Source organism: Hemiscyllium ocellatum, chromosome 5, assembly GCF_020745735.1.
Source record: "Hemiscyllium ocellatum isolate sHemOce1 chromosome 5, sHemOce1.pat.X.cur, whole genome shotgun sequence".
Lineage (NCBI taxonomy): Eukaryota > Metazoa > Chordata > Chondrichthyes > Orectolobiformes > Hemiscylliidae > Hemiscyllium > Hemiscyllium ocellatum.
Genome location: NC_083405.1, coordinates 51,283,088 through 51,296,838, shown reverse-complemented (window position 1 = coordinate 51,296,838; position 13,751 = coordinate 51,283,088). Strand labels below are relative to the sequence as shown.

Here is a 13,751-nt window from a genome sequence, read left to right as displayed (position 1 = left end):
CATTATTCTCTCAACAGCTGGAATATTGTGAACACTTTTTTGGGCCCCTTACGCAAACAAAGATATACTGGCATTGGAGGCAGTCCAGAGAACATTCACTAGGTGAGGTATGGAGGGATTATTTTGCAAGGAGAAGTTGAGTAAGACCATAAGAAATAAGAACAGAAATTGGCTGTTCAGCTCCTTGAGCCTCCTGTGCCGTTCAATCAGATCTTGGCTGATTTGACATTCATTGCAGCCACTTTCTTACACTTTGTCCATAATCTTTGATCCCTCTACTAATCAAGGATATATCTATCTTTCTCAGAAGGACTCTCCCCCCCCAATTCTGTGTAACAAGCAGTTCTAAAGGCTCTCAACCGTCTGATAGAAGAGATTTTTCCTCACCCCAGTCATAAATTGCTGCTTGCTAATTTGGAGACAATGCCCTCTGGTCCTGGACTCACCCATCAGGTGAAACTTCTCAGCTTTGGCCCTGTCAAGCATCTTAAGTACCCTATATATTTCAGTCTTCTAAATTTTGGGTAGAGTCTAAACCTGTTCAATTTTTAAAATAGATTGGGAATGTACCTGTTAGAATATAGGAGTCTCAGGCAATCTTTTTGAAACATACAAAATTCTAAGGGGACTTGATGAAACTAGCATTGAAAGGATTGTTTCCCGTTGTAGGAAAATCAAGGTCTACAGGGTGAAATCGCAGAATAAGGGCTGATGTATTTAAGATGGAGATGAGGAGGAGCATCTTTGGAGGATAGGAAATCTATGGAATTCTTTTTCGCCAAGAGCTGATGAGTCTGAGTCATTAAGTGTATTCAAGGCTGAGATAGACAGATATTTAATCAGTTAGGGAATCAAAGATCAGGGCAAAATAGCAGGAAAGTGGTGGTAAGGATGATCAGATCAGTTATGATCCCATTGAATGGCAGAACAGACTAAATGGGCTGAATCACCTCCTGCCGCTCCTATTTCTTATGGTCTGTAGCCTTAAAACTAGGCATCTTATTCCTTGTTAAGGTTGGTGGCTGATACCCAGTTACCTTCTTTCAGCTTCCAAGCTAAAGTTGAAAGTTATTTGTCACAAAGTATGCGAAGACTGTTGTAGATTTCTTTATTGAGCTGCAAGTTCTTCAAATTTTCTAGTCCCTTTTTTTTATTGAAAGCCAAATTGAGTTAGAGTTCCATCTGAATTAATTGCAGCAAACAATAAAGTTAGTATTTGTTTTGATTAATGTGTAGGCATATCTGACTAACAGTCAAGAACAATATTTTATAATATATGAACTATTAATTAATATTATATGCTAACAAAGTGCAGAACTTCAAAGTATTTCATGTACAATTTACTCATTCTAATTCACCGTAATCTGTCAGAAATTACAAAATTAAATATCATGCGGTAAACTTAGGTTGGCACAGGGCTTTTGAAAGATGCTTTTTGGGAAGAAAGGTGGGGGAATGTAAGACTACATTCACTGGAATTTAGACAAATGGGGGGGAAACCTGAAATTCTAGCAACACTAAAGTATAAACACAGGAAGGATATTCCTGATGTCTAGTGTTTCTAGAACCTGTGGTCATAGTGTAAAGGTATGGGGTCATAGTGTAAAGGTATGGGATGGACCATTTATGACTAAGATGAGGAGAAATTTCTTTACCCAGAGTGGTAAGCTTGAGAAAATCTCTGCTACAGACAGCGATTGAAGCAACTTGCATGTTTTCGAAAAGGAGTTTTATATATAGTTAGGGTTCAAGGGGTCACAAGATATGGGGAGAAAGTGGGACTAGGGTACTAAGTTAGATTCGAGAGTGTTGTGCTGGAAAAGTACAGCAGGTCAGGCAGCATCTGAGGAGCAGGAAAATGAGCATTTCGGCCAAAAGCCCTTCAGGATGATCAGCCGTGATCATATTCGATGGCAGAACAAGTTCAGAGGACTACTCCTACTTTCCATGTTTCTATGAAAGTGTGACTAACCTTCTGATCATTAGTTCTTGAGCAATGTTGAGAAATGATACATCATGCAGTGATTGAAGGGAAAGGCAAATAAACTTTGCCAAATAAGAAAATAATGGTTTTGAAAGAAAAACAAAATGGAAAAAGTATGCCTAAGTTTCTAAGCTGTATATACCTGTTTTCTCAAAAAGCTACAAAGTTGTGCTTTGTTTTATGCAGTGGTTAATAAGTATACATTACACTGATTCTGTATTAATTTAATCCTTGAAAGTTGATCAGTTTAATTTCTAATAAGTTAACACTTAAATGGGCAAGTAGCTCAGAAAAGCTTATAATCAGCAAAAATACAGTCTTATTTTTATAAGGCACCTTTAACATAATTAAACATCCTAACCTACTTAATAGAAGTGAGTCAGACAAGATATTATATGACAGATAAAAATTTGATTGACAATAGTATTTTAAAGGACAAGACAGAGGTGGACAAAATTTAGAAAGGGACTTCCAAAGCAGCTGGCTTGATAATTAAGAAATGATTGCCAATATTGTGTTGGTTAAAATTTAGGGTGTGCAGAGACCCGAATTGGATGAGTGAAGTGGTTTGTAGAATTGAAGGAGGTTTAAAGGTAGTGGATGTGAGCCTATGGAAGTGTTTGGGAAAAGAATGAATATCTTGCAGTTGTTTAACAAGGGACACTGGAGCATTGGTTGAATTTGACTTGGTCTATTAAGATTTGCATAAGAGTTAGATAGACAGAGATGGGCTTTTGGGTGAGGTGAGAACGGGTTTCGCCCTTGGGTAATAGAATGATGAAAAGTGGGAAACATGTCTGAACATTTATTTCAGTTTTCTGACAAAATGTCTGAGATCCCCACACTGGACCGATCAGACTGTTGGCTGCATTGACCATTTAGGGCATCCTTGGTAAAGGTGAATGTGTGGTTGAGCAGATGCGTGGTTGCAGTTAGACAGCAGGGATTTTGATAGTATAGTTGTAAGTGAATTGTAAGGTTTTTTTTCCCAAGACTGCTCTCAGAAGAAAGTAATTTTGACAGAGACAGAGAATTGAGTTGTACAAGGCAAGTGACACAATAGAAATAGAAAGACCAGAAAAGATGACCAGTGAAAAGCAGTGTCTTTGAACATGGCGTAGGTGGTTCAAATGGAAGGCAAGATAAAGTGAAGCTAGCAGGACAATAAATTAAGAAAGCATGATAAGTTAAGATGGAGATTGAAAGCACCGTGGATGAGTAGTTGCTAAGTGCAAAGGCTAAGTAAGAAAATGAGTGAAGATATTTTGAAGAGAATATTGGAATGATATTCGGATGCATGATAGAGAATGAGGGTTTTGAGAGAGATGAGATAAATGGAACAAGTTAAAAGGCTGAATAGAATAGACATTACAAAATAAATGTAGGAGAAAGTGAGGACTGCAGATGCTGGAGTTCAGAGTTGAAGAGTATAGTGCTGGAAAAGCACAGCTGGTCAGGCAGCATCCAAGGAGTAGGAGAGTCGAAGTTTCAAGCATAAGCTCTTCATCAGGAATGGAAATTACCAGTTAAACAGTGTGCATGGGGGAAAGAAATTATCACTGAAAGCTGAGCTGCAATCCTTTGTGATTTTCAGATTAAGAAGTATATGTAAGCAGGTGAATTCGTACTTGTTTGCTACTACATTAAATCATTTTGTGAAACTAATTTGTAAATATTGAGGAACTTAAAAGTTTTCTTCAAATTTGACTAAAAAGTGTAACCATGAAAAAAATGCCACTGTAATAACTAGTTTCAGTGTAAATCACACTTAAGTGTTTTGTTTATGATATTTAATTGATTTCTTCATATATAGGCGCGTATTACTACAAGACTGCAGCAATATCGTGCTAAAGTGGAGTTAGCTCGCAGCACTAAACCCAACGCTTGGGTTCCCAGGGAGAAGCTGCCACGGCCACTCACCAGCAGTGCCTCAGTGATACGGAAGCTTATGCGGAAAGCTGAATTGATGGGAATTAGCACAGACATTTTCCCTGTAGACACGCTGGATACCAACTCCAGTGTAGATGGCAGGAGAAAGCACAAACAACCAGCGTTGACTGCTGACTTTGTGAATTATTATCTTGGTATGGAAACAAAGAAAAAATTGCAACTGAAAATAATTCTCATATTAAATTCCTGGGGTAAAATTATATATACTAATTTATTTTATGTTACGACACTTCCCCACCTTGAACAAAATTTGATCTAAATGCGTTGATAATTTGTGGTTGTTTACTACAGATCCTGAATATTAACAGTCCTTGGATAATGATGATGATGGATGGTGTAGCGGGGTGGGCTTAGATTAGTTCACAGGGTGGTGCAACATCAAGGGCAGAAAGACCTGTTCTGCGCTTGATTGTTCAATGTCCTCTTAAACTATTCAGCTCCATTTTGATGTTTTGGATACCTGTTAACAGTTGTTAGCTCATGTCTTTGGCGAGCATTTTATTAATTTCCAAGTCTCTCAATTCCAGCTGTTGTTCTTACAGAGAGGAACATGCGCATGATGCAAATACAGGAAAACATTTGTGAACAAAAGAACTTAAAAGATAAACTTCAAAATGAACAGGAATCACTTCATGTAGAATACAATAAGGTATGGTGTTCAAGTGATCCATATAGATATTACTCTAACCCTAAGAGGGAATTGTACCATTGTACACACATCAGGAAGATTGGAAGTATGAGCAAAATTCATAGCAATTTCACTTACATGTTATTTAGAAAAAGAAAATAGTGTTAAAGTCTATTATTTACTGGCAGTTTCTGTATTCGGGGATCCTTTGTAAGAAACAAATGGGGTTAGCATTATCCTGAAACTGAACTGGACCACTGTGACTTAAAGAGACAAAGGTTAAAATCATGCAACAAGTAACCTACCTCCTGAATCCCCAAAACCTTTCCACTATATACAAGTCAGAAGTGTGGCAGATTACTCTCCACTTATTACCTGGGTGAATGTAGCTCCATCAACACTCAAAAAAAACTTGACACCTTCCAGAAGAAAGAAGCCTGCTTGCTTAGTGCCACATCAGCAAACTTTCATTCTTTGCATCACTGACACTCAGTAATAGCAACGTGTACCATCTACAAGGTGTACTGAAGGAATTCAGGTACTGAAGGTTCCTGAGACAGCATTTTTTTGAAACCTTAGACCACTATCAGCTAGAAGGACAAGGGCACGAGATTCATGGGAACAGTAACCACTTGCAGACAACTCTTCATTCTAACTTCAAGTTTCTCACAGCTCCTTTAGTGCTGCTGTTTCAAAACTCTGGAACTGCTCCCTAGTAGCATTGTGAGTGTACCTACACTACATTGACTGCAGCATTTCAAAAAGGCAGCTCACCACCACCATCTCCAAGGCAATTAGGGATGGAGTATAAAAGCTGGCCCAGCCATGAAGCCCACTTCCTCGAAATGTTTTATAAATTACCATGTAGTAAAATTTCTTATGGGGTGAACTGTGAAGGTAGAGGTGTGGAACATGATACAGAGGAAAGCGTCATTGATGCATTGATGTTTAAAATTAAGATCTGAATGACGTTTATTTGCAGTCCATTGAAGGTTAGTTTGACGAGTTAAACTTTTGCACTAAAATCATTTTGTTTTCTAACCCTTTCTTCACATTGATTTAAATCCATGAATGTGTACTACAATCCTTCAAATTAATATTTATATTTATGAAACAATGGAAGAAAATACAACATGGATGTCACTATAAATTTGTGCATCTTCCAGCTGGGAAATTTTGTACCTCTGCATATAGCCTATAATTAATTTGAAAGATCAGATATCATATTACTTGTTGCATAATACAATCTTATGACTATGTTGCTAAAAGCGTGATAAAGACAGATCAAGAAAGGCAAAGGAAGAGGAGATAGTTTGAATCTTTTAATGCTGTTTTCAGTACAGAGCTGGCAGTAAGCAAAGCTGAGATAGTTAGGTAGTTATTGGTAAGGGATTCATGGGTTATAAAGGCGAAGGCAGGAAAGCGGAGTTGACAATTATCAGATCAGCCATGATTTCATTGAATGATGGAGGAGATATGATGGACTGAATGGCCTACTCCTGTGTCTTATGGTCACTAACCAGCTCAACATGTATTTAAAGGCATTTGAATAAACTGCGTCCACAACAGTGTTAAGTTGTATTAACTTTTTACACTAATTTTCTCCATTTGTTCTTGGAAATATCTCAGCTGTGACATTCAGGTGATAGGTAGTTTGTTGGAGTTTATTGGAAGTCATACATCACTTCACATCAGCTCATGGATATTTTATGCAAAGATTGTATTTACTGTTTTTTAGTATAATATGAATATTTGAGAAAGTTATCTGTAAATTTACATTATGCAGTTGCATTTTTGCATTTAATTCTGAAAATCAAAGAAACAATGATGTATAATAACAATATCCTGTTTTGGTACAACCTGCTGGATTGTTCAATAACTTTTATAAACTGGATGAAATCCTCTTCAATAGAAATGCTTACTTTCATTTTGTAGTACAATACAAACCTACACAAAAACATGTAAAATAAGTTCTTCAATTTAAATTCTGGATTCTGATATCATGACTATGCACATGATCTTTTGGGATTTCTTCTACATGAATATTCCTATAAATGAATATATTGTTGATGGAAATGTTTCTGTCCCCCAAGATATCCTCCCCATTATCCATCTGTCCTGGGAGACATTAAAATGGTGTTTTATGCAAAATTGTGTACAATGTGTTTGCAATTTATATTAACTACTCAATTCACACTTGTTTGTTTACATAAAAGTTGCAGGGTTAACTATTATCAAGAGTACAATGATTTTTTTTAATTGGCTGAGTTGTTTTAATAACAATTATAATTCAGGTTTCCTTCATAACTTTTTAAAGCATTTATGGGATTTTTTGCAAAATTATTTTAAAAAGCTTGTTGTAACCAGTTGCATTGAAGGTATGGCTTTGAATATGGAGAATGAAATTAGAATCGAGCTGTTAAGTTGACCTAACTTTGAAAACATGAATATGCTCAAAATAAATAGTACTTTGAAACAAACCAGATAATCATGATTCTTTATCATACATAAAGTTGCATAAGTTCAGTACTTTGTGATATCACTCTACAATTATTTAAAATTGCCCAGTGTCCTTTGGTGTCAATAATTTATTAATAGACAAGCTAAATCAATTATTTAGTACTTCACAAGATTATTTTCAGTGCTGAAAAGTTAGAATATTTTTCATGGGACTTTTGAAACCAAATGGCTTCATGTTAGTTGTTGACCTTAAAACCTGACACATTTTTAAGAAATACCAAGTCAGAAGGGTCACCAAGCTGATGACACAAGTCAGAGGTATACAATACAGAAAGAGGCCCTTCAACCCAACTTGTCCAGACCAACCAGGTTTCCTAAACTGAACTAGTTCCATTTGCCTGTGTTTGTCCTATATCCCTCTAAACCTTTCCTATCCATGTCTCTGGTCAAATGTCTTGTAAGTATTGTAATAGTACCTGCCTGTACTACTTCCTTTGGCAGCTTGTTTCCTATATACACCACCCTCTGTGTGAAACAATTGACTCTCAAGTCCCTTTTAAATCTTTTCCCTGTAATTTTAAACCCATGCACGCTAGTTTTAGACTCCGCTACCTTGGGGAAAAAGACCTTGGCTATTCATCTTGATGATACAGTGGTTAACATTGCTGCCTCAGCACCAGATTCAATTCCAGCCTCGGATGAATATGGAGTTTGCACGTTCTCCCCATGTCAGAGTTTCCTCCAGATGCTCTGGTTTCCACCAGCAATCCAGAAGTGTGCAGATTAGGTGGATTGGCGATGCTAAATTGCCCATAGTGTCCAGTGATGTGTAGGTTAGTTGGATTAGCCATGGTTCTTCTGAGGTTCAGGGATAAGGTAGGGGTTTGGATGAGATGCTCTTCAAATGATCGGTGTGGACTTGATGGGCCGAATGACCTGTTTCCACATCGTAGGGATTCTGTAATTTTATGATCAGTGAGATTTTTCTTATGCAAATTAAATTCATGGGCAGTTTCTATTTTCTACCATGTTGCTAGGAGTATATCTAGATTTAAACTTTGTCACTGGTTAAACCAGTCCTCAATACATTACTGAGATCAGTACATCGATGTTACTCTGTGGTAGGGCAGAACTGAGTTCATTGTCATCATTCTTGACTTTGCCCCAAACAAAATTTGTCCAAGATGTATGTCAGTATGGTATAGAATTTCATTGTAGTCTCCTAATGTAAACTTCATTGCTGTTCTTGCATCAATTGCAAGTTGTCCTCTCCATCAGTACATTTGTTACTTTCCCCCCTTCCATTCTACTGCTTACCCTTGCGTGCATTTACTGTTTCTTCATGTTAAAGATTGTCTGTGATTACTGCTTTCCAAGGCATTGTAAACTTGTAAGTTTGGAGTGCCTCCTATAGTCAGTAAAACAAACAGAATGACCTTGAATGATGAATGTAGTTTTTTTTTGTTTTAATATTTTACTATTTATCTTCATTGCTCATGTACATTTCCCTGTTATCCAGTTGTTTGAATCTCTAGAAAACCTGAGGAATATGAACGGAAAACTGCGTCGAGAAGGTCAAACACTATGGAGTACACTCAGCAACATTGTTGGACAGGTTAGTAAGTGCAATATGCCGAGTGGCTGTTTTTAACCTATGTAGCACCCCACAATTCAGTGACTGTAAAAATTCTATTTGATCAAACAGTACTCAGGGTTATGAATTCTGGTTGAATCAAGCTTGCAGGCATCCACCTGCAAGATTCTTTTGATTTTGTTTTGAAGTTATAATAGCTATCTTGTTTGGAGAATGTAATTATTTCTTTGGATTTGGAGTAATTGATAGACCTAGCTCTCCTAACCAACCACTGTGTTTCATTTCTCAATTGTATAGTATGTAAAGCGAAGCGGTACTTAGAAGCTAAATATAGATCTAATAAGTTTGCCCATCTTGTTTTGATTAATGCAGAGAGCTTCTGGATAAAATGAATATTGATTGAATTCTGCTTGGCATGTTTATTAGTGGTAGACAGTTGTGCCTTAATATAAGTTATAATTTGGTAGAATGATATATGCAGAATCAAGTGATTTGGCGAGAGGTATCTTTTCTTTACATAGCTTCCAGTTAGTGAAATGACTTCTAGGGGGGGTGGGTGTGAGTGAGCTAGTTAACGTTATCAGTGCATGCATAATCTATAAATAAATTTAAAAAATGTAAATGTCTAGGCAGAATAGATAAATCAGAGATAATTAAAATTTACAGCTCTTTGACATGAATCTGTTATCTGCTGGATAATTTTGAAGGGTGGTTTCATTTACTGAGGTTGAGACACAGCAGTCAGTGAGAACAGTGCATGTATAGTTACTCTTATATCGATGCGAACAATGGCAGTGCATTGCTTTGTGAAACTGAAAACCTAATGTAATTGGATACCATGTGTGATGCTTGTAATATGTTTTGCCTATCAATTGCTAAATCTTAGCTTAGTTGCAATATGCCAAATCAGAAAATAGGAAAGTATAATTGGCAACAAGATTTTCTAATACATTTCCAACTCCATGCAGTAAAACTGGCAGCGGCAGGATTCATTTACGCAGCTTGCATGACACATTTTTCCAGTTGGCTGAACAGACGCAGGCCCACAGGGCCACTGTGAAATGACTTTGATAGATGGTTCCTGTCTAGGAAGCAAGAATTCTGCAGATTAGTGAAAATCCAAAGAGAATCTTGTCTGCTTTATAGGGAGCTTGTTCCAATAAGATAATTTTTCTAATTAACCTATGGAACACCGAAACATTTGGATGATGTGGAAAACAAACTGCTTCAATATTCTTTTATCAAAGGTAGCATTTTTCACAACATAAAGTAACGTGTTCTCGCATGTCACTTTCAAACGTTGTGCAAATCACTATTCTGTAAAGCCTTTTAAAGTTAATTTTATGTAAACTGTTGTTTCAAAATTGATTTAAAACTGCTATGCTCTCCAGAAGTGCTTTTCAAACTATATTGCACGGGACAGTAGTAAGCTTTCTGCTACAATGCTCAGTTTTTTCATTATATACTAATTGCCCTCTTGTTCTGTATTCTATTTTTTAAAGAAATTGAATTTCCCTGTGATCTTACGTACACCCAAGGAACGACGACCAAGTAAGAAAGATGGGGGAGCATTGAAATCAGTAACACCTCCAGCTGTACTGTACAGGTGATAAAATAGTTAATGTTATAAGTACATTACATGAGTCTGTCCAGTTTATTCAGTTAGTTATAGTAATTCTGTATGTCAGGAGAATTGTCATTTTTATTTGATTTTTTATCAAAATGTTTTAAGATATGTGTAATTTGTGGCTACTCTTCTGATGTGAGTGTCTTTCTTGTCTTCTGAATATTGGTAGTGGTGTGCTGTTAATATGATGAAACAACTATGAATGCAGCTAATTTATGTTGAACTCTCTTGGGTTTTTCTTTGTTTTTACTTTAAATGTTTTTTTTAACCATCCTGATTACACAAGTAAGGTGGGGACACTTGCCCAATTGCTGCCAAAAGTACTCTGGGCATCCATTTGAGAAGTGTATAGTGACATCCCTCTTCTACCTAAGCTTGTGGTTTCAAATAAACCTGTTGGACTATAACCTGATGTCATGTGACTTCTGAAATCCAACTAGCACCTGCATATCATTACTTAGGTCCCAAAGCTGTCCTTGCTTGAGTGGCAATTTTTTTATATTTATTCATGGGTCGAGGGTGTTACTGGCTCAGCCAACATTTATTGACTCCTCTTAACTGATCAGAGTCCAGTTAACCACATTGCTGTGGTTCTGGAGTCACATGTAGGCCAGACCAGATAAGGACGGCAGTTACCTTACCTAAGGGACACAATTGAACCAGATTGGTTTTTAACAATGGTTTTCATTAGACTGCTAATTTTTTAAGTTACTAAATTCTGGTTGGATTTGACCTCGAGTGCCCAGAATATTACCTGGGTCTCTAGTGATAATACTACTATGTCACCACCTCCTCTGTATTAGGCAGTTAACTTCTCAAACAGAGGTTTTAACCTCAGGGGGCTGGTATTGTGGTTAAGTTACTGGACTAGTAGTTCTGAACCAAAGGCTAATATGTGGGGCAGATTGTTGGGAGGCAGGGGTGGTCTTTTAAGAAGATGACTTGCCATCCTTACTTGATTTGGCGTACATGTGACTACAGACTCTCGGTAATGTTGTTCAGGCTTAAGGGATCGTGAATTAATTTCTCAAAGACTACATGATTTATGTTATTCCCATTGATGATCCCCTCACCATCAACTACATTAAAGGTTATTGTTGACCAGAAACATGATTGGGTAAACCACATAAATGTTATGACTACAAGAGTAGGTTATAACCTGGATGTGCAGCATTGAATAACTCATCTCTTCCAAGCCTTTCCTGGGGTAATAGAATACTTTTTATTTCCTTGGGCGAGTATAGCCCCAACAGCGCTCAAGGAACTTGTTACCATCCAGGAAAAAGCAGCACTCTTCTGATGAAAGATCATGACTTTAAACATTAACTCTTCCTTTTTCTCCACAGATGCCCCTAGTCCTGCTGAGTATTTCCAGCATTTCTACCACTATTAAAGCAATTGACTTACTCAACACTCCATCTACAACCATAAACATTAATTCTGCCCATCACCACAGCACGGTTGCAATGTATACAATCTGAGAGATATACACTACTGTAGTTTGCTGAGCTTTATTTGACAGTGCACATTCTGCCATCTTGAAAGACAGTGCATGCAAACTGAGCATATTTACTGTCTTGAAATTACTCTATATGTAAGGCACCATCTTGATTTTGAAATAGCTTGCCATTACTCCTTCATTGCTGGCTCAAAATATGTAATTCTCTTCCTACTCTCACTGTTGGGACTACCTTCACCACATATCCTGTAGTGGTTCACTAAGTTGGTTCACCAGAAACATCTGGAGGAAAGCTGGAATCGGAAAAAAACTGATTTTGACAGCAATAGCCATGTCCTTGAATTATATTTTTTTTAATAAGTCATGAATAGGCGTTCCTTTTTCCTGATTTCATTATTGTGATCAAATGCGATTTGGTCAGATAGTACTCATGCGACTTCAAAGCATTTTGAATTGAACCAATTTTAGATGATCAATTAATATTTTCTATTTTTTAACAGCTGTGGGATTTGTAAGAAGAATCATGACCAGCACCTCCTTGTTCTGTGTGACACTTGCAAACTCTATTACCATCTTGGATGCTTGGATCCACCCCTCACTAGGATGCCCAAGAAGACCAAAAACAGTTACTGGTAAGAATCCATTAGTGTAATGAATAATGTTGGAAGTACATAGAATGTCAGCTGTGACTTAGTTGATTGCGCTCTTGCCAGTAACTCAGAAGGTCCAGAGTATGATTGTGTCTCTCCAGACTTGAAAACAAATGCTGACATTCCGTTGCAGTTTTGAGAGTGTACAGCAGTTTCAGATTGCTGTCTGCTGGGTGAGCTAGTGAAGTTTAATTCATTTAATTTTGTAATCCCTGGTTCACTTTCATGAAGGAAGGTGAAGATGTTTGGTGGCAAAAAAAAATTGAAACTTTCCATGCTTAGAGTCAATGTATTGTGATGTCATAATAGCCTGAGGCTAAAGGTTTTTAAACATGAAACCATCTTTGTATATTGATGGCTCACTTTTTCTTAAGGGTGGAGATTAGATTAGATTACTTACAGTGTGGAAACAGGCCCTTCGGCCCAACAAGTCCACACCGACCCACCCATACCCCTACATTTACCCCTTACCTAATACTACGGGCAATTTAGCATGGCCAATTCACCTGACCCGCACATCTTTGGACTGTGGGAGGAAACCGGAGCACCCGGAGGAAACCCACGCAGACACGGGGAGAACGTGCAAACTCCATACAGTCAGTCGCCTGAGTCGGGAATTGAACCCGGGTCTCAGGTGCTGTGAGACAGCAGTGCTAACTACTGTGCCACCGTGCCGCCCACAAAGCCACGAGGAACCTTGACACAGCACACGTAACGAGACGATCGGCTCACATGGTCAGTGCGGGGATTGGATGCACGACATTGGCGTTATTAGCACCACGCTCTAACCGGCTGAGCTAACCGAGATGTGACAACACTATGGCAGTATTTTGTCCTTTTTTTTGGCGAGGTTTTGAGTTGTATGTATAGAGCTGCCTTATGCAAGCTGCCTTATGTGAACAGCTTGTGAGATCCTTCAATGCTTGTTTTAAAAGTAAACAGTGGAATCATGAATGGGTAGAGTCAGGGTCCGACAGAATCAGGGTTTTAGTTTTGTTTTCAGTATGGGTAGTTCTCATATAATGCCATGCTTGTGTTCCAGTGAAATCTCACTTAATATAACATTGCTTAATTTAAATAATGGGGCCAATGGGAGCAGTGGGGTTTGGGCAGACCAGCAAAAAATATAACTCATGATCACATAAAAATCACCCAAAAGTCTAAAGTCTTGCTCAGCCTGAATGAAGGTTGAAATCACATTTATTAATAAAACAAAAGTAAATGTAATGCTGTAGATATAAAAAAATGTAAGAAAGCAGCTTTATGTGTAGTAACTGACACATAAAGCTGCTCTGTTGGCAGCTGATGTTGGCATACGTGTAGTACAAGAGAAAGTGAGGACTGCAGATGCTAGAGATCCGAGTCAAGAGTGTGTTGCTGGGAAAGCACAGCAGGTCAG

The 13,751-nt window shown here is 37.7% G+C and overlaps 1 protein-coding gene across 3 annotated transcripts in view; it reads left to right on the top strand.

Moving 5' to 3' along the window:
• Positions 1 to 13,751, top strand: part of phf14 (PHD finger protein 14) — a 239,054-nt gene that overhangs the window by 109,038 nt on the left and 116,265 nt on the right. For all 3 annotated transcript variants that reach the window (XM_060824742.1, XM_060824743.1, XM_060824745.1), the window contains exons 9-13: positions 3,798 to 4,068; positions 4,477 to 4,583; positions 8,542 to 8,637; positions 10,119 to 10,222; positions 12,203 to 12,334. In XM_060824742.1, coding sequence (XP_060680725.1) covers positions 3,798 to 4,068; positions 4,477 to 4,583; positions 8,542 to 8,637; positions 10,119 to 10,222; positions 12,203 to 12,334 — 710 coding nt within the window. The remainder of the gene's footprint in view (positions 1 to 3,797; positions 4,069 to 4,476; positions 4,584 to 8,541; positions 8,638 to 10,118; positions 10,223 to 12,202; positions 12,335 to 13,751) is intronic.